General features: G+C 30.7%; 1 protein-coding gene across 1 annotated transcript; it reads left to right on the forward strand.

The window, feature by feature from the left end:
* The first annotated feature begins 17,097 nt into the window (after window positions 1-17,097).
* Window positions 17,098-18,640, forward strand: LOC116026199 (transcription factor TCP12-like). Its single transcript, XM_031267668.1, has one exon. It carries the CDS (start codon window positions 17,351-17,353, stop codon window positions 18,284-18,286), a length of 936 nt encoding a protein of 311 aa, XP_031123528.1. The 5' UTR covers window positions 17,098-17,350; the 3' UTR covers window positions 18,287-18,640.
* The last annotated feature ends 4,623 nt before the right edge of the window (window positions 18,641-23,263 follow it).

Consider the following 23,263-nt stretch of genomic DNA (forward strand, 5'->3'; position numbering starts at 1 on the left):
CAAAAAAAAAAAAAAAAAAAAAAAAGTAAATCGCAGTAAGAAAGCATTGAATAGTGTAAATGAAGGGTTAATTATGGTGAAAGGAGAACAAAATTGGAGTCAAAAAGAGGCCCATTGAGTCCAGACAGGGCCATGCCGACAGAATGGACACCAACCCGTGCAGATGCACGTGCAGGCAGGCTCTGAATTATTCTTCGCAACAGTCCACCAACTCGATGGCCCAATTGGAGTACTGAACCACTGCATAGTTTAATCAATTTCATGTTCCACTATTTCCTCCTACTTTCCTCAAAATCAATCAATGTGTTTTTTACCCAATCCCTAAGGATTAAAATGATTTACTATTGTAATTTTTATTTTTTTTGGCCTACAAGAAGATAAGAATCCATCTCAAAAACATTTTGTATAAACTCTGCTTGTACTTATATGTTATTAAAGTACAAGATTCAAAACTACATTCAGTTTTTCCGTAACGTTTCAAATGGTGGACAAGTTGCTAGGGTGTGTGGATAATTTTTTGGGCCTGGTTCTAAGATTATGGTATAATGTCATATTGGTTTAGCAAGAGGTTGTGAATTTAAACTTAAGAATTCTTTTACATACTAAATTGATCTTTTCGATGTTTTCATTGAGAGCTAGCGAGAACCATTTGTTGACGTCCGGCCAAAAGTAGACGTTGAGCACTCGTCGAAATTAGTAGGGAAGAAGTAGCTGGAGTACATGGCTAAACAAGAGGAGATGGAGAATAATATATACATACATACATACATATATATATAGAGAGAGAGAGAAGGGGGGGAGGGGGGGGGAGTGATCATATGAGAATTGAATTACGCTCCTCATGAGACCACGAGAACCAATAGTGCAACAATATAAATTAAAAATTAAAAGTAATGGTGAGATAGAAATATTGGTCAAAGAATAAAGTAGTGTGGGACTGTGGGTCATGCAGAGTGACAAGTCGCGAGCTCAAGTATATTAATTATTAAGTATTATGTTTGCATGCGCAACTCAGTTAATTGGTTATATAGGTGAAGTTGGGGAACAATTACCCGAGATCAAGTTTCATTAGCAGAAATGTGAGTTTTCAAATAATGAGACTCTATTATATTTAAAAAAAATTTTACTTAGTACATAGATTTTTTAAAATTTATTATATTTATTCTTTACAACTTTTTCATTTTTTTTGAAAGAATAACTTTTTCAATTTTTGTATTTGATTTACAAAATAAAGAATTGACAACCTTTAATTTTTTCCTAAAATTTTCATCTTCAATTATGATACATTGTCCTTATTTCCTCTACACGAACCAATTAAAATCAATTTTTTTATCGAGACAAAAACAACTAACATGAAACAATTGGTAGACAAAATGCATTTTTCCGGACAAAAAAAATTATCAAAATGTTAAACAAGACAGTACTGTTACAGCAAGTAGCATCGTGTCGTCGATCTCAACATTTATTTCCATATCTAAGGTAATAATTAGATATACGCAAAATAGTCAATACAAAGTACCTACAGTACATATGTAAAAACAAAGTTATGAAAACATGATACTTAGTTGCAGAGGTACAATCTAGTTACTTACGAGGTAAGTCTAGTTAGCTTTCCGGTTCTTGGTTATCTTGTTGGGGAATAATTGTTGAAGTATCTACCAGCCATTTTTTGGTGAACTATATATTCTTCTTTAATTTCATGTAAAACTTCAAGTGAATATATATATTCGGCTTTGTTTACTTCAATTGCCTCATGCATTTTATTTCTCAATAATCAACTCAATTCAATTTAACTAAAAAAGAATATTTTATATATATATATATATATATATATAATCGAGTTTGAAAATTATAAGAAATGTTAAGGAAATGGAAAGAGAATCATACGAAAAAAATGTCAAATACACCATTAAACTTTATAGGAAGCCAATTAGGCTTGAACTTTTAAATATTGTAATTAAATCTATCAACTTATTATTTTTGTGCATTCAGGTCCAAAAACCAATTAATTACCCGTAATCGTAGGTAAAATCATACGTAAAAGTTGATGCGTCATTTTTAAAATTAAATAATAATAATAATTAATAATATAGTTAAAAATTATTATTTATAAAATAATAATTATTTTAATAATGATAATAATAATTGTTAATTTGTTACACAATAAAGTTTCAAAGTTCTAATATAGCTAATAAACTCTCATGTTCCAACTTATAATATGATTTCATTTCTATTAAAATAAAGTTTTAAATTAAGATGTATATAAGTAATTACTTATAAGGATTAAGAATAACTATAACAAAAATATATAAATGAATAAATTTTAAGTTGTAACTTATAATAATTTTAAAAAAAAACATATGGTTTAGCTCATATGTGTGTCATCATGTTCCAATATAAAAATAATAATAATAATAATAATAATAATAATAATAATAATAATAATAATAATAATAACTTAATTAAAAAGAAAAAAAAAACAAAAAGAAAAAGAAAAAAGAAAAAAGACTAATATATGTCATGTTGGACTCATTTTTGTATTGTTTGACCCAACTTAACCCATACTAACCCATATTGTGGACTAGGGTCCACCATATTCATTAGATTGTGTAACATATTATATCTCTTCAGTTAACAAATTATGTATATGTTATAATTAACATATTATGTACATTCTATTTATTTATAGGTATATAATATGTTAATTGAAGGTATATAATATGTTAAAATTAACTTTTTGTTTTTGTTAATATAAATAAATTTAAGGTGTATAATATGTAATTGTAGTAGTTGAAATAGGTAATAATTTGTTAACTACTGATACATCATATGCTACATATTTTATTAATTGAAGATACATAATATATTAATTGCAGATACATAATTTGAATGTCGTTTTGAACGAGGGTAAAAAATGCGATATGGACACTGCCCCATTGTATAACAATTGCTATGAGTTAGGCCAGTCCTAGATTTTTATTGTTTGGCCCAACAAGTATTGAGTTGAATCTTAACTGGGCCAACTTGGTTCGGACTAAATAGTAATTGGGTAGGTGGCAGATCGATATGCTCATTTGACAGTACCAATAAAAGAGAGGGAAATCTGAATGAGAGATCTGGAAAATATCTTTTTTTTTTTAATACAACTAACTCTATTACATTAATGGGAGAGCCACTACATGCCATTTGAGCACAAGGCTAACGGCAGATCTGGAAAATATCTTATGAATAAATATCTCAAAAGACATTTTTTTTTTTTTACAGAACTAAGTATTTTTTTTTCTCTGTCTATAATGAGTATTTTCATTTAAATTCATTTTCCATGGACAGCCAAACACTAAAAATTTTAGAAAATAGGTAACTTGTTGAATAGCATTAAGGGGGTTAATTAACGAATGTTCAATTGCACTATGCATTCCACTTAAGGAACTTATTTGATCATTTTTCTAAATACAATAAATTAAAAAAAAAATTGATTTGATTTACTCCCTCTATCATATTATATATATATATTTTGTTTATTATTCATTTGTCAAACCAACTATTTTTGCTTAATTTATTTTCTTTAGCGTTTTCTTTTAATATTTAAATTTTAACTTTTTGTACTTAATTGTACTTTAATTTTAATGTAGTTTTTAAATATAAAAATTTTATATTTTTACTACATTAAATTTTACACACAATTGAACCATATGACTATCAATTTGAAATGGTACGTAACTGGAATGCCACCACACTACATGGTAGTTGACATATTTTGATTTATTTAAAACTATAAAAATAGATTAAAATTTTAAATTTAAATTGAACCACAATGCCAGCCTACAATTGGGAGTATACATCACTTTTAATTTAATTGCACGATTTTAAATTGTTCGGGAATTCAAATATTTTTTTAAATTGAATGAATCACTTACAGTTTTGCATGTAATTTGATGACCTATTTAACCCTTATTCATGTATATATACAAATGTTGATCAATCATTATACCATTAACCATGGTTTCTCTTGTAAGGTGGACCGTTGACATAAGATACATTTTTAATAAACTAAATGTTCATTTTTTTTAAACGTACATATATAGTACATTATTTGAGTACTGAAGGTTCATTATTTGGTATATCACCAAATAATGAACTTTCAGTACACAAATAATGTACCTTCAGTATATTAAAAATGAATATTTATTCATGGTCCATATTACTAGTACTGTCAAAGCGGGCCGGCCCGCCCCACAACGGGCCTAATTTCTAGCGGGCTTTTGTGAGCCGGCCCGCGGGCTAGAATTCATGCAACCCTAACCCGTCCTGTGCGGGTTGGCGGGCCCGTGGGCTTTTCTTCTTCCTCTTCTTCTTCTTCTTCTTCTTTTTTTCTTTTTTTTTTTAATAATACATGTATTCACATAGTGTACGATGAATATATATATATTCGCATTGTAACGTGAATATATATATATATATATATATATATATATATATATATATACACACACACAATATATATATTCATAGTCATTGTGAAGTGAATATATATATTCACTGTGAATATATATTAAAAAAAAAATATTGCAGGACTGCGGATCAGCCCGCGCGGTTTGCGGGTCTTAGTGGGTCAAGCTCGTTAGGTATGCTTTTCCGCGGGCTTTCTTTTTGGGTAGCCCTAATCCGTCCCACAGCAGGGTGGGTGCGGACCAACCCGTGGGCTTCGGCCCACTTTGACGGTACTACATATTACAACGTGGATCATAGTCCATAATATAATTTGCCAATGGTGATAGAGTACGCCCCTCAGAATCATGTACTAAATTTGAATTTTCTTTTTTTGAAAAAAATAAGGCTTACACTACTCCCCTTAGCTTGTAAATTAATACATTACTAGACAAGCCCATTATGTAGACCTAATTTCACCAAAAATCTACCTTACTCCCAAAGGACCAAATTTATGTAGTTCTAATGATGCATATCACCATGCACCCCGTTGGATAGTTTAAGTGGTTAACCAATCAACGTTCACTCTTACCCTCAACAATAGAGTAAGAATACCTTATGAGTAGAGAGGCTTTGATTAATTAATGATAGTAAAAACTTTTTGAGTGTACTACAACTAACTTGCAAGGGAATTTGGAATCAATTGACACCTTAAAGTGTCAAGAGCTTTCACATAACTTGCTTGAAATTGTACCCGGACAAATAATTTATTACTCCAAAATATGGTTCAAGCTAAGAGTCTTTGCATAATATTTACTTGATGTTACTCATAGTTTTTTCCTTCAACAGAAACAACATAGTCGTAGCTGCTACAAACATAACTTATTTTTCATGACACATTTTACCAATTATGTTAATTATTTATTGATCAATTTAGCTCTAATTTGTTTAATTGGTTATTTTCTTTAACATTTTCTTATAATTTGTTTTATTTTTTTTTGTATTTAATAATATTTTAATATTATTTTTAAATATTAAAAAAATGATTTAAAATTAATTTAAGTGAAATCTAATTAATCAAATCAGAAACAAAAATGAGATGAAATGAGTGCTCGATTATTCATGTTCAATCCCTGACGTTCACATATAACATCTTTAAGAACGACAACTTTTATCACACACGTGAGTAAAATCAATAAAAGAGAAAAAAAAATAATCAATGTGGTCACCAATTAGCGACTACCCTGACAATGCCGTTAGACGCACATGTACCCCGCATAAAATTTGCTTAGCTTTTTTTGGTTTCCTCGTTGAAAATCCCGTCGTGAGAACTCTAAAACATAAGGCAATTCCCATGCAAATGCTATCCTGAGAATCTATGGCGATATACTGTGTTGAAAAGGATGGAACAATGAATAATTGCCCCACACCATCAGTTTGGTCCAACCCATAATACAACTCCGCACCATAAGTTTGGTCAACCTATATAACTAGATCATACCTCTATATATATATATAAAGAGGGGGGTTTACACACCCCTAAAAAAAAAATTAAGAATAAATATTTGATGGAATAATATAATGTCTTACCATTATTATTATTAATATTATTATTTATAATAATAATGGTATTAGTCAAAGCAAGAAGAAGTCCAGCAAGAAAGTAGGAAATGCTACGGGAAGTTGCAACTGCAAAGAAAAAACATTATTTAAAGGCTCAGGAAGATCAAGCAAAGCCCCAGACTCACTCAGTTCTAAATAATCCTTTCCTCTCTTAGCTTCCACATATTCTTCTCCCTCTTTCCCATGGCCATGGCTACTATACCTGTACATGTACCTGCAACAAATATAGTGGATTTTGGCTTGGCTTAGCCCAAAAAGGCTTGTGGTTTTCACCGTTTTAATTGGTTTCCACGTTAAATATCTTTGTGTTATTTATTGATTCTCTGCAATCATTTTATTAGCATTTTTCCTTTATTTATAGGATTTAATGATTCGGACCACCCCGGGTTAATTAAATCCATCAATATTAACTTTATATCCGTAAAAATTCAACAGATATGATTAAATTTAAAAAAAAAAAAAAGGGATGGCATTTCAGTAATTGTCATCAACTTCACCATGCAAACTTTAACACTTAAAGTTTATAAAATCTTTAAAATCTTTAACAACTAAATATGCAAACCTGGTATATTTTATAAAATCAATGAAAAAAATTAAATTTTAAATTTAAACCGTAAATGCTAGACGTACTCTAAGTATTAAAATGTGAATTACTAAACCAAATAAAACCAGAAACAAAGTCATAAACTCTAAAATTGAAACCCTAAGTGCAATGCACTTTTGCATATTTGCAAGTGTAATCTTTTAATACTAAATATGTAAAATGTTAATACTAAATGTCCGAATTGTTAATACTTGGTGTTCAAGTTTGTTTAGTAAAGTTGGTGATAATTATGATAATGCCACCACATTTTAAAAAAAAAATTGATCTGGTGCGTTCAATTTTTCAAGATGTAAGGTTGAGATTGATTCTTAATTTTATCCTAAGAACTTGTTCTCATATGATACAATGTCTCTCTCTCCCTATATATATATATATATATATATATATATATATATATATATATATATATATATATATATATATATATATATATATATATATATATATATATATATATATATATATATATATATATATATATATATATATATATATATATATATATATATATATATATATATATATAATCCTAATCATAATAGAATCACTCCCTAGGTAAGAACTTGTTGAAATTTGAACAATTGATCTGCAAGATCTTATGGATGAAAAATTAAGTAAAAAATAATCGGGGTCATTTTCATAAATGTTACAAAGTTTTCAACCGTTAGATCTTCTAGATTAATGGTTTGAATTTGTCCGCAAGTTTTCACGTGGGGCATGGTTTTCACTTGATTTTGGTTTGATAACCTACCCAAGTATAAAAGTTCAGATAAATGTGAATCATTGGATGATGAGCTTAAATCAACCGTCGAAAATTAATGAAAAAAAGGGGAAAATTGTGATGGCATTTTTACACCATATACCTTAACCTTCATTTCGAACTGTCAAAGTCAGGAAAACTACATATCGGAGGCCACCTTCGGTAACTCTTTATTTTTGCCGACAACGTAACAGTACGTAATTTGTTGAACTACGACAGTGATGCATTGTGTAATTAATTATTTGACGAATATTGGCAAATTTTATAAGATGAATCATAACAATGTTGGATATTATAAATAGTCGAGAAAAAAAATATGTATTATAACTATATTCGGAAAACCAAGCTAAAAGTTTAATAAGATAAGATGTTTGAAGGTGAAAGTTTAGGGCCGCCGTTTACTAATTAAAAAATTTCTTCAGTTTTCTGAAAATTTGAAAAATTAGATAACAGAAAATAAAAAACATGTTTATTAATACAGTTTTCCATTTGAAAACAAGAAACAATTTTTCAGTTTTATAGAAAACTCAAACACTATTAAAAACTATTTTCTAAATGGAAAACAAAATCATCTATCATCTATTTAACTATATATCACTATAACCACATCCTCACCATTATCTACTTACATATTTATTTATTACTGTAATTATATTTATTATCATCTTCTTTTACATGTCATCATCTTCTATCTTTTCTATTTGCATTACTTATTTAAACATAATTTATTTGCTTATGCTTAAAATTATACATCATTCACATTATTAAAATTAAAAATTAAAATTTATACGTTTTATATTTTGATTGAACTCAATTGATTATTGGTTCGGATATTTTTAATTATGTTATATCGGATACAAGATTGGTCCAGATACCGGATATTGAAATTTCACATATATTACTATATTAGAATTCAAAATAAAAAAGTATATTATATACATGTCATTCAAATGAATATATCTAAAAATATTTTAAATATTAGCTCAAAAAATATTAATATTATCTAAACTAAATTTTATGTGAACTTAATAGGTTATTGGTTCGGATATATTTTTTAGTTATGTTATATACAGATATAAATTTGGTTTGGATATCAAATGTAAAAAATTAACATATATTAGACTTAAAAGTAAAAATTATACTCCGTATTTATTCTATTTAAACCAAATATATTTTAAAATATTTTAAATATAAGGTCTAAAAATCACTCGAAATTAAACTTATGTTAATTTTATAACGTTAATCTAAAAGAATAAATTTAAAAAAATAAGTGTTAGTAAATAAGTTTTCTAAATAGAAAATAAAGAATGAAAACTGAAAAATTAGAAAACAAAAAATAGAAAACAATTTTCTGTTAGTAAATAGGTCATCCATATCAGAGGTCTTTTGGGGGGGGGGGGGGGGTGTTTGAAGGCTCAAAAATTGTTGATTGAACATGCAACTTATGTGGGGCTTGTTTTTTGAGCAAAATTTCCTCCTGCAAATTCAAGAACTTTGCCCGCGGGGACAAGTCAGAGTGGCCGCCAGACTTTCAGGTAACTTTTTTTTTTTTGTTTGTTGTCGGATTTCGATTTTTTTTTCTTTTTTTCTTTTTTCTTTTTCTTCCTTCTATATTCTCTTTCCTAATCACACTTACAAAATCTCCACAAAAGTCACAAAAAGACTCCACTATTACGGATGCTCTTAGAGTTGTGAAAGTAGATGATTATGGTGAATATTATTTGATAAAATTAGATGTTATGTAAGCTCATAAACATAAAAAGAAAAAAATGGTGTGAAGTATATTTTAACAACAACAACAACAACAATAATAATAATATTTTATTATAATAGATTTTGTATTTTTTACTAATAAATTTTAACCATTAACAAATTATATATATATGATAGACTGTTGAGAAGGTTGTAAACTAATTTTATATATATATATATATATATATATATATATATATATATATATATATATATATATATCTAAACTATTAAATCAGAATGATCACGACTGAGATTAAAATGAACAAATCATACGGATTAAGGAAACCAATCCTTTTAAAATATTAAAAAATATATATTTAGGAGTAAATCAGTCTTATTAGAGGTTGTGCATTCCTATATAGAATATCGTGCATCCCTATACAGAATATCATGCATTCCTATACATAATGTCATGGATCGATAACTCTCAGGTTGTGCATTCAAACACTGCCAAAAAATTTTACGATGGACATCCCAATGTCCTACGATGCACCATACTAAAGCGCACTAATGCACAACTCACCAGCCTACGATGCACAACTCACAACACTAGGTTGACCACAACCAGCACACCCGAATGCACAACCGTACTACACAGACATGTGTACATATACACCAACATCCAAATATAGGTAATATTATACTCAAAAGAATGAGTGAAAAAAATTAAAAATACTGATCACTTTCTATGGACGAACATTCGATCGATGATGAAGTAATCCTGGCTCCAAATCTCACCAGTGATGATCCAAGAAAATAGGAAACAAATTTGGCCAAGGATTAGTGGATTACCCATGTGCTTACACTTAAAAATAAATAAATAAATAAATAAATAAAGACACTAACCCCCCCCCCCTAACAAAAAGATCAAACCATGTCATCTTAAAAAATCAAATCTGGGTCATCCAAAAAAAAAATAAAAACCATACAAGATTAGTCATCACATTCTCACATTAAGGGTGGTTCTCATTTGAACGCAACTATATATATATATACACACACACGTATGTATGGAGAACGATTGCCCGGGAACCACTCATAGACGTCCACGTCTCCATAATGACAGAATCAACGAACTATATGTAAGTTTAAAAAAACGACGTGGTGGCATTTTCATAAATAACTCAAACTTTAGTGCAAATAAAATGTGTTACAATTGCAAGTAACTGGTGCAAGCTTGAAAGTAAAAAGCGCAAGTAAAATCACTTACAAGTGAAACTAGTTTTACTTAAAAGTGCAAGCAATTTACCTTGATAATATCCGTGCACCTAATGCTAAAGTCTTTCACTTAGGTGCACTTAACGATAATATCTGGTGTAACTAATGATAATGTTGGGTGGACTTAATATTGATAGATGCTCATTGTACATTTTACTTGCACTTGTAATACATTTTATTTGCACTTAGGTGTACTATATGAAACTGTTACTTACACTTTTAACACAATTTACTTGCACTTCGATGCTCAATTATTTACTAAAATGATACCGCATTTTTTTTAAACTCAGTGTTTCTAATCCGTTAGATTTGAACATGTGGACGGTGCTGAATGATTCTTAGTTCTCTCCTAGCTAGGCGACCCGTTCTCACTTGAATTGAATCTTATATATATATATATATATATATATATATATATATATACACACACACACATCTTATAACTTGTTTAAATATATATAACTAACTGTATAAAAATTAGAATGACATACAAGACAAAATTCCACCATTCCCATTACCAACTACCATATAGTGCTATGGATCGGAATCATTCCAAATAAATGGTCATAGGTTCAAACCCGTGGTGTAAATTTAAAATTTTTAGTTGAAAATATTTGAAAAAGTATACTACCTCATAAAAAATCACGCGTATTTTTAAAAAAATTATACATAAATTAGAATGACATACAATACAAGACAAAATTCCATCATTCCCATTGTTTAAATACTCCGTATATAACTATAACTATATACTCCGTATAAATTAGAATTATGGGACATAAGTCACATAACTTCTTGTCTTACATTTATTTTTAATATAATATTTATTTTTTTATATGCATTAATCAATTCATTATTCTTTTTAAACTCGCATTGTGTTAGTCCATGACCATCACATCAGGCTTGGGCGGTTTCATAGGATTCAGTATATAATTTGGTAAAATTGTGGTGAAGCAGTAAATTTGGGTTATTAATTAAAAAAAAAAGGGAGATAATGGAGATTTGTACTGTATTATACTACTACTTTTGTTTATTTAATTTCGATTTAGAATTGAATGGTGAAAGTAGGACAGTCAAAGCAGGAGTAGTTATATTAAATTGGCATTAAAAATTCCAATGGTTTAGGGTTAAAGCTAGCAAGCAAAGTCATATTTTTTTTTAATATTGCTTGACATAATATAATTATTATTGCACTCTTAGCACTAGGTAGCTAGCTAGCTAGATGCTTCAATAGGCTTGGCCATCACCTATGTATCATATTTATCAATACCTAGTAGTTTCCTTCCAACTCAGTCCTATCAACTATATCATTTATGATTTATGTGAAAAAGAGTAATTTTTAAAATTCAATTTTAATAATTTTAAAATTATGTATTTATTTCTCATAGTCCTATCAACTCATATTCTTATCCACGGTCATTACCCGAAGTTGTGCACTGAGTAAATCTCGCATTGCAACCCTAGTCATCAAAGAACCACAATGAGATAAAACATTCTAGGGTGCTCAATTCTAATATCAATTTAGAACAATAGCAGCTTAAACATCTTGACTCTTCGGGAGTGAAAATGTAGTCTTGAATTAGAAATGTAATGCATTATATTCTTACTTTTTCTATATATAAAAAAATACTAAATGTAAGTCGTAGCATCAAAATTTAACCCTCCAAAAAAATAATCTTAAGAATCAAATGTGAAAGTGGCTTGCCTAGTTATGGCATAATGACTAGTGGTGGGATGTCGAACTTAACCCTCTAATCATCCATCTAACACTATATTTTTTCTGGCAATATATATATATATACTAAAATATATTACTATGAAATGTATGTTTATTATTCTCAAAATTGGGGTGGTGGGCATGCAAGTACTCCAGTTACAATCAAATTGAAGAAAGCTTCCACCTGCTCCCATGTCAAGTTGTAATCATTGTCTCTTATCCTCAACATATATATGGACCATTTAATTCACAAGAAATAATGCATCAGATCAGATCAGAGTGTAGCATTAAGTGCCCAATGGGCATCCTTCCATCTCTATCTAGCTTCATCATTCAGACGTTGAATGATATGATGACTAAATAAGTGAGATTAGTACTTCAAAATTTGGTAAAATTCTATTGTGAATTTTATAAGTTTTAATCCCAATCATTAAAAAAAATTATATATTTCTTTATTGGTAAGATTCGAATCCTGCATTCTACGGGTTACTAAAAGAAAACTTATAAACTTATTTTAAATTAGTTGACCAGTTGAATTGTGCTCGAAGAGTTATTGTGCAATTTATATGTATAAGTAGAGTTGCATCATTTTTTTTTTTACTGATGTGAAGAAAGAGAGTATAGTTTTATTACATACAAAATATATTTGTACATCGTAACATACAGTAATAAATTAGTTATCACTAGTGATGTCTATTGGGTAAAGTTTTGAAAAAAAGTGTCAAATTGGCCCCCTAAGTCAATTGAATAGTGCAATTGGGTTTCTTTTAAGTAAAAAAAGTTCCATTCAATTTCACTAAACTGGTAAAATTGTCCAATTAAGTCAAAATTGACTTCTTTAGCAGGTTAAATCTATGCGGGATTGACACGTGTCTTTTTTATTTTATTTTTCTAAACAATTTTTTTTATTTATTAAAAATTAAAAATATTATTATTTAAAAAAAAAAGGTCATAGCTGTCCGATAAGGGCTGTCTGTGAAAATGGCTACGGCAGGAGGATGACCACAACACGAGGACGCCATGGCCAGGGCCGTCTTCTAGATCTGGAATGAGGGCGACGACCATGGCCATGGCTATTCTCGTTCTAGACGGCCATGGCCATGGCTATGGTCGTCCTCGTGCCGTAGCCATCCTTCTGTCGTGGCTGTTCGTGAAGAAGACAGCCACCGGCTGTCCGGTACGGACAGTGGATGGCTTTTTATTTTTTATTTTAATAATAATATTTTTAATTTTTAATAAATAAAAAAAATTGTTTAAAAAAATAAAATAAAAAGGACATGTGTCAACACCGCATAAATTTAACCTGCTAAACAAGTCAATTTGAACTTAATTGAACAATTTTACTAGTTTATGAGACTTGAATGGAGCTTTTTTACTTAGGGGACTCAATTACACTATCCAGTTGACTTAGGGGGCCAATTTGACATTTTTTCTGTGAAGTTTTTGATGACTAAGTCCAGCATCCTACCATTAAAATATTGCACTAGCTATTAAGTAAAAAGAAATAAAGTTGTATCTTTGTTACTAGTTATTTCTACATTTGTCCCATTTTATTACTTGTTATGTTTACTATTCACTAGTCTAATGAACTCTTTCTTCTATGTCGGCCGTTATGTGCTAGCCCACATTAAAATTTGGATTGTGATGACCCTACCTATACGGCTACACCAATCCAATCATTATTGTGTGGACCATGGTTCACACATCTGTGTGGACCATACTATCAAATAATGTACAATAATGTACATTCAGTACACAAATAATATACATTTAGTATATTAAAAATGTACTTTTTGTTATAGTCCACACAGTACTATGTAGACCATGTTCCACACAATAATTTGTCATATCCATCATTATTTTGTGGACTATACTATCAAATAATGTATATTAAGTACACAAATAATGTAATTTTAATATATTAAAAATGTACATTTTGTATTCAGGGAAAAATATATTATTTGAGTACTAAAAGTATATTATTTTGTATAGTGTACATTCAGTATACGAATAATGTACTTTTAATATATTAAAAATGTACTTTTTGCTATAATTTGCCATATTTTAAGGGGAAAAAGTGTTAAATTGGCCCCTAAGTCGGGTTGATAGTACAATTAGCCCCCCTAACTGAAAAAAAGATCCATTCAAGCCCCCTAAATCGGTAAAATTGTTCAATTAAGTTCAAATTGACTTGTTTATCGGGTCAAATGCAGTTAAAAGACCTAATTACATTATCCACCCGACTTAGGTTGCCAATTTGACACTTTTTCATTTTTATTTTATTTTTCAAAATAAATATTTTTATTTATTAAAAATATTATTTATTATAAATAAAAAATGAATAATATTTTAAAAAAAAAATTTTACCACCGGCTGTCAGACAGTTGGTGGTTGTTCTTCATCGTAGACAGTCATGGTTGTCCGACAAGATGGCCACGGCCGTCTAAGGAAGTTGGCCATGGCCGACGAAGGAAGACGACCATGGTCGTTGTCCTCGTTCCAGCCCTAGACAGCCATGGCCATAGACCTCATTCCAGATCTAGAAGACGGCCATAGTCGTCTTCCTTCGTTCGGCCATGGCCGTCTTCCTTAGACGGTCATGGCTTTCTTGCTCGACAGCCACAATTGTCCATGAGGAAGAACAATTACCGGATGTCCGATAGCCAGTGGCTGCTTTATATATATATATATATAGAGAGAGAAGAGAGAGTTAATTCCAACAATGGTCCTCCGACTATGTTGATTTTCCAAAATTAGTCCCCGACTTTTAATTTGGACAATTTAGGTCCCTTGACTTTCAAATTCTTTCCAATGTTGGTCCTTTCGTCATATTTTGGTTAAATTGAGGTCAAATGAAGGGGTAAAATTGTCCGTTCACTTGTATACTCGTATTTTTTCTGTCCTATACGCTATATATATGAATATAATATCAGTCGAAAAGACATCGAATGAGATTATATGGCTTCGGTTGAGACTTCGACTGAGATTATATTCATATATACAGCGTATAGGATATGAGAAATATGAGTAATAATACACTAAACATGTGAACAGACAAGTTTACCCCTTCATTTGACCTCAATTTAACCAAAATTTGACGAAAGGACCAACATTGGAAAGAATTTGAAAGTCAAGGGACCTAAATTGTCCAAATTAAAAGTCGGGGACTAATTTTGGAAAATCAACATAGTCGGAGGACCATTACTGGAATTAACTATATATATATATTTATATTTATATTTATATATATATATATATATTATTTTTTTATTTATAATAAATAATATTTATAATAAATAAAAAATATTTATTTTGAAAAATAAAATAAAAATAAAAGAGTTTCAAATTAGCCCCATAAGTCGGTGAATAGTGCAATTAGGCCCCCAACTGAATTTAACCTGATAAACAAATTAACTTGGACTTAATTGAACAATTTTAGCGGTTTAGGGGGCTTGAATGAAGCTTTTTTCAGTTAGGGAATTGCACTATCTAGACTTAGGGGGCCAATTTGACAATTTTTTCCTATTTTAAAATGCTATCTCAGCCCATCAGCCAATTCCACTTTAATATATTAAAATATTTAAATTAATAAATTTAAATATTTTAAAGTTTTTTTTTGAGAATAATATTTTAAAGTTTATAAACTATAATTTATACTTTTTAAATTTCAATTATAATAATGTTATAGATACATTTATAAAGTTAAAATTTACTTTATAAAAACTAGAAACTTGCAATTTTGGAAATTCGAATTAATAAAAGTTATGGCAAATAAAATTAAACTAATACATCCTGGTTCTTTTAATTCATTAAGAATTTGAAATTTAGGCTTATTTTTACTAACATTATTTTAAGAAGTTGGCTTAATTTTATTTAAGGTTGATTTGAAAATTCATAAAATGACTTCCAGTCAAAGAAAAATTAACTCATTTTGATTAAAAATATCTTAGAAGATAGTTTTTAAATTTTTCTCTCTCTCACAAACACTCACTTTGAGTGGTGTCAAATATAATGGTTGAGTTGGCCAGCTATTTGTGTTATTATTTAATTCGGGACTAGTATGATTATAATATGAATTTAATTGGCTTGGGTCAAACAATACCAATCTTGACCATGCCCGACCATTTGAGTGACCATTGAGAGCATGTTGTGCAGTTGAGTCCATCAAATATCATTACAAATTTACAATATCAACTACAAATATACCATCAATGAATTATGAGATCTACTATATGTAATCACAATTTTCTCCCTCAATTTTATTCATTGATGTGGTGGACAGTGATAAGCTATTTTTTATTTTTTATTTTTTCATTTGGGCTCCATTACAATTAGTGTTTATATCAAGATTTTGAGTGTGTGAGTAAAAGTTGAGAGTAGAGATTAGGAGTACATGCACATAGCATGTTTCATGAATTATACTAATAATATGGGTGTTGAGAATAATTTTTGTATAGATTTTGATGATGTTACAAATGTACATTAGGAACTTAGACTTTCCATTTGAGGTTTTGCCTTCGGCAAACCTTAGGAGTTATAGAGTTCTGACAGGTGTAAAAGGTTGCTTAAGAGAAATTGATTACGTTCACTATCAACAGACCTTGAGATCTTTTCATATTCAACCTCCTAGACTTTTACTTTCTCATTGCCTTGGAACCAACGAAGGGTTCGAACCCCAAAAAATTTTACCCTCAAAGTTGTAGCCTTTTGCTTGATGTTAAAAAAAAGTTGGTACTAAAGTTAAATTTCTTTTGTCAAATATCAGTAGAAGGTAAAGTTAGATTCTGGTCGACACTCTCTCGATCAAATTTATTGCTCAAGATCTTTCTACTTCCCTACAGATGGAAATAGAGTTTAGTACACTTTCGAATAGTGATTATATATATGTTTCTCTACAACCAAAAAAAAGTTAGTATTATAAATAGGTATCACCTATAGAAACCCTTAGTATTCACTCTCTTCAATCTCTGCAACCAAAAAAAAAACCTCTCATCACAATATAATCCGCCGGCCGCCGCCACCGTCCACCTCATCCGCCCTAACCACCTCCTCCGCCCACCCACACACCCTTTGATCTACCTACTAAATAAACAAATACAGAGATAAATCAAAGAGGAAACCCTGCTGTGCATATATTGCAAAGCAAAGCAGCTTTCAAGAAAGAAAGTGTCAGAAAAGTATTTGTATCTAATATTCATCGTTTTAGGTGGAAAAAGGTTATCTGGTCCAGAAGCCCACTGCACACATGTTTCCAGCAACCAACGAAAACCCTAATTTTCTCCTCCACCAAAACCCTAATTCTTCTACAGCAGACGAAGATCCTCCCTTCTTATACTTCCCTTCCCCATTTCTCGACGATCCGCCCCTATCTCAAATATTTTCTCATCATCATCATCATCACCCACAGCAGCAGCTGAAGCCTAAGCTTCTTCAGCCTGATAATGGCGAAGAACCCAAGAAGAGAAGTGTGGGTTTAAAGCCGAGGAAGAGGACGGGGAAGAAAGACAGGCACAGCAAGATCAAGACGGCGCAAGGGGTGAGAGACCGGAGAATGAGATTATCAGTGCAGATTGCTCGCAAGTTCTTCGATTTGCAGGATATGTTGGGCTTCGACAAGGCGAGCAAAACCATAGAATGGCTGTTTTCCAACTCCAACAACGCAATCAAAGAGCTCTCCACAAAGCATAACAATAATGGCGGCGCCTCATCATCGAGTACTGAAGGTGAAATAATAAAGTCAGCCAAGGAAGACAGCTCGAAGACTGCAGAGTGTAATAATCTGCAAGCGAGGGAGTCAAGAGAGAAGGCAAGAGCTAGGGCTAGGGAGAGAACCAAGGAGAAAACCAAACAGTTTTCTTCAAACCCTAACAATAATAACGGTCTGGAGATGATGGAGGAATTAGGGTTTCCTCCTTCAAACCCTAGCCCTTTTCTTGAAGAAGAACCAAATTCTTCATCTTATGTTACTAATAATCTGGATCTTGTTCAAGAAAAGAGGTCCCCCCATGAAGCTACTGACTCCATAGCTTCCATATTCGAGTGCTATCACAACCTCTATGCTGGGATCTCAGATTCCCCCAACAGCTTCATGGGAAATTTCCTTGGCAATTGGGATCTTGACACTGATCCCAGAATACTCATCTCCCCCTTTTCAGGTAACCCAGACTCAAACATTATTTAACTCTTTAGGTTTGGGCAGAGACCCTAGAGTCTGGGCCCAGTCCAACATCCTACCATCAAAATGTAGCGTTGACTGCTACATAAGTATTTACTAGTAGCTATATCTTTCGGCCTGCGTGTGGGGTAAGCGTTTGATCCTCGCATATGATCTTATCGTCCCCAATATTTATAAGTTTGTATGCATTACCTTGAGATAGTGTTAAGACTATATATCTTTTTAAGTCATGTTGAATCATATATCATATTATGTAGTGTTGCAAAATTTGAATTGGTGAGCTTCTCCTTGTTGTTTGATGTGGAAAAACAAGACATTTATGCTACCCAGATCAGAATAAATAAATCTGCCAGTTGTTCATCTGTGTTGAATAGTAGATAGAATTTTTTTATTTTTTTTTATTTTTTTGCAAGCAATAGATTGAATTTTTGGAAGAGAAATATGTTTGGTGGTTGTCTTAAAGGCACATTGCCAGTCGTGATGTCCTCATCATTGTTAAACGTTGGATAAACGAATCAGGGAATTGGCAGATCTTCCGGAATAGATTACGAAACATGACATCAGATTATTGGCATGCAAGAATCTTTCCTTAATATAATGTGCTGTTTTTTTTTTCTTTAATAATGCATGAATGTTTCCTTAATTGGTCCTCTTGAGTGATTTTGTTTGTTTTTTGTATACTGTTGCCTTAAAAACCGTGCAATGTGTTGTTTTATATTCGAGACGCAACAGTGATGAAAGAGTGAAAATGATTCAACCTCAACGGGACGAGTCGATGACTTATGGTAAATGGTCCACAGGACCACATCCACTGATATAATCTCATATTTTTAACATGCAATGCATAATAATTAGGTACAGAACATTATCATACTCTACCCGCTCAATCATCTTTTTTAGATTCTCGTTTAAAATGACATTCAGATAATATATTAGTAGTTAAAATATTATGTACCTTCAGTTAACAAATTATATATACTTATAAGTATATTTACAATATGTATGTATGGAATGTATATAATATGTTAACTGCAGATACATAATACGTTAATTGTAATAGGTACATAAATTATTAACTAAAAATACATAATATGTTAATTACAAGTATATAATCTAAATGTTATTTTAGATCAGAATTCACAATACAAGATGGATCCTATCGATGACCATACCCCTTTGGAGGTAGTTTGTAGTCTGTGTATACACTTATATACACATACATGAAAAAATAAATAAAACTCTTCAGCTTAAGTGTGCTAGCTCCTAATGTGATAAACAACATATGTGTGTGTGTGATTGTATCCTTAATTAGCTTGTTTAATTAATTAATTGACCTTCAATAACTATATAGGGGCGTTTGGTTCAAATGTTAGAATCAGAATTGTAATGGGAATCACAAATTAACATTTTGGTCCCTCAATTATATTGTTTCCCAATTGTCAATATACGTACTCTCTAGTTTTCAATTTCAACCAATTTGATCCCCGAATTGTTTAAATTTTCGCCAATTAAACCCTTCTAGGGACCAAATTGACAAAATTTTAAAAATTTAGAAATCATCATTTTGGTCCTGAAAGGGTTTAATTGATGAAATTTTAAACAATTCAATGATCAAATTGGTTGAAATTGAAAATTAGGGACTACATTGACATTTAGGAAACAATTGAGGGACTAAAATGGTAATTAACCCAAAAAAATAAATATATAAACATATATAATACATGTTATATATATAGACACATGCATATGTGTGTGTGTGATTCTATTGTTCAAAAGTAGGGGAAGCAAAAGGTTATGGATTTTATGATTATTACTAAAGGATTTGAAAGGATATCAAAAATAAATCGACAAGCAAACATAGTAATGAGTAACAAATATGATAATAGTGTATAAAAGCCCCCAACAAAACGCCACCAATGGTGTTAATTTTTAAATTATTCATGAATGGCAAGCGTACTTATATTGTTCTTTTGTAGTCAATTATTCAATTATTTTTGGATTTCAATTATATGTGTGTGATAATATAATCCAGTCAAAAGCCCTATACTGACCAAAGTTTGACTACTACTACTAGGTAACCAAATAAATACAAGATATTGACATGTTCCATAAGGTTTCAACTTCTAAATTTGACTCCTTATAAGAGTTGTTTATTGAATTTCTCGGTTATATTCGACTAATTATGAATAACTTAATTTGGTTTATCTTCTTGTGATCCTTTATTGCTCAGGATTATAAAATGTGCTCCACGTAAAGCGTCATTCATATATAATGGTTATATATTTTTTCTGTAAATAAGAAATATGGATATGTTGTAGGATACTTGTAAAGACCATATATATATATCTCGACATTGTCAAACAAGAAGCAAATTAAACAGTAACCCAAATATCGAACCTTTTCATATTTATTCACTCCCCAATCCCCATAAATTAATTATCGCTTCCATTATAATTTAGCCATATGAAATGATATCATTTGAACAATATTTGATTTGAAAAAAATCATTGAAAGAAACTAAAATATTATTATGTTGGACAGAGGTCTAGAGGGTTAAGTTCAACGTATTGTCACTCAAAGTGTAGTACTGCTTGCTACTCAAAGATAGGAAAATAAAGTTGTGTCTTCATTACTAACTATAACTTTTGACATAGTGATAGGCGTTTAATCTGTTAGGCGGGCGCTAGTAGGGCCGAGTCCAGCCTTTTACTATCAAAACGTGACGCTGACTGTTATGCAAATATAATGAAATAAAATTGCGTTTTCACTACTAGATAGCTATAAATTTTGGCGTATGGTAAGAGTTTGATGACAATTGGTATCATACCAGGTCACGTGTTTGAATCACATTTAGAGCATGTTATGCAAACTCCCAAGCACTAGGAGGGGAAGCTTGGAGGGCCTAGCCCACCTTCCTACCATAAAAACATGGCAATGATTGTTACGCAAGTATTTATTTTACCATCGCTACTAATTATAATTTTTTGTGTAGTTTAAGGTTCAGAAGAAATTGTTGAGTGGAAGTTGCCTAACTTTTAGTCTAGTAATAATCTCTTATCTTAACGCATTACTTAGTCATATTAAACTTCATCTAACAATTCAATGACAAAGAAATCGTAGTATTCCAAAGTTTTATATCTAATCATATATCTTAACTGAACATATATATAATGGAATTAAATTTGACTATCTAATCATGCATATATCTTGTAATTTAATTTCGAGTAAATACCAGTGGAGGTCCTCTGACTTTGATGACACCGTCACTTTTAGTCCTCAACTTTTAAATTAACCAATTTTAGTCCTCCGACTTTGATGGCATTGCCACTTTTAGTCCTCAACTTTTCAATCAACCACTTTTAGTCCTCTTACTTTTTGTTTCTAGCCACCTATATGATCCTTCCTTTACAATTGGACATCTAATGTCATTTTCTCAAGGGCAATTCAGTCATTTGGTCCAAAATTTAGTGTTAACAAATGAGAGTGGAGAATAGGGTTTCTTCAATTATTCTATGAGGAAACATAATACTTAATACATTAATTATGAAATGACTGAATTGCCCTTGAGAAAATGACATTAGATGTCCAATTGTAAAGGAAGGACCATAAGTGGCTCGAAACAAAAAATAATAGGACTAAAAGTAGTTGATTTAAAAGTTGAGGACTAAAAATGGCGGTGCCATCAAAGTCAAAGGACTAAAAGTGGTTGATTTAAAAGTTGAGGACTAAAAGTGGCGGTGTCATCAAAGTCGGGGGACATCCACTGATATTTACTCTTTAATTTCTTAAGCTTTCCCACTAATAAGAAACTTTTGAATGTTCTCACATAGTACAATTTAGTCAACCAAAATAATGTTGTTACATAATTCCCAGACAAAAATTAAATGCCACCAATAATAGAATGAAGATTTTCTCAATTTCTTCTCGAGCCTATATGGCTATATGTATTAGGGCGGTTGAGGATAACTCATATTTTCGTATGTTTTTGTACTTTTTTAAAAGCTTAGAACGTTAAATCACTCAATGACAGAGAAGTTTTTAGGTATGCTCGTAAGTATTGCTGGTTTAGTAGTTAAGAATGGGCATGAGTAGGATGGTACCGGTTAAAGTATGAATTAATATCACTTTTGGTCCCTTGACTTTTGAGTTTTATCAATTTTCGTGCACAACTTTAAATTTTGTTAATTTTGGTGCCTAATTTTGTTATTTTTATCAATTTTGGTCCTTCTGACCAAATTGACGGTGAAATGTTGCCGAATTTTATATTTTAAGGACACAATCATTATCCTAAAAAAATCTTTAATATCTAAACAAAATCACTGTAAAATCATATTTATACGTGTTTGATCGGTGCAAATAATGGGAAAGACAAGTAGAAACTAGACAGAGATCTATGACATTTGTAGCATCGACGATAGACAAACCCTTCTTTTTTTCTTAATATGATTTTTCTTTTGTTTAGATATTGAAGATATTTCTTTGGGATAATGATTTTGCTCTTGAAATATAAAATCGACAACATTTCGCTGTCAATTTGGTTGGAAGAATCAAAACTGATAAAAACAACAAAGTTAGGCACCAAAATTGAAAAAATTTAAAGTTGTGCACCAAAACTGATAAAACTCAAAAGTCGAGGGACCAAAATTCTTAAAGTATTTAGGAGATCTCTGTATTTTATGCATGTATCGTTTTGTTTAATTTAATCTATTTACTTAATTTTGTTAATTTACTCTTTTATATTTTATAAATCTATCTACTTCATATCTAATCTCACTCTTAAAAGTCAAGCTTACTAAGTTGCCAATGTAGGATTCAGCAGCAGCAGATCTAGGGGCAGATGAATTCTCTGCCGCCATAGTCGGTCGCTACTACAATCTCATCAAACGCCTAGACAAAGACAAAGGAATGATACTTTTCAATGTTGATTGTTGATTGTGTGTTGAAAATGGTGATTTGGGGTGAGGGGTGATTGGGGGGGGGGGG

The sequence above is a fragment of the Ipomoea triloba genome, chromosome 7 (genome assembly GCF_003576645.1).
Source record: "Ipomoea triloba cultivar NCNSP0323 chromosome 7, ASM357664v1".
NCBI classification, from domain to species: domain Eukaryota; kingdom Viridiplantae; phylum Streptophyta; class Magnoliopsida; order Solanales; family Convolvulaceae; genus Ipomoea; species Ipomoea triloba.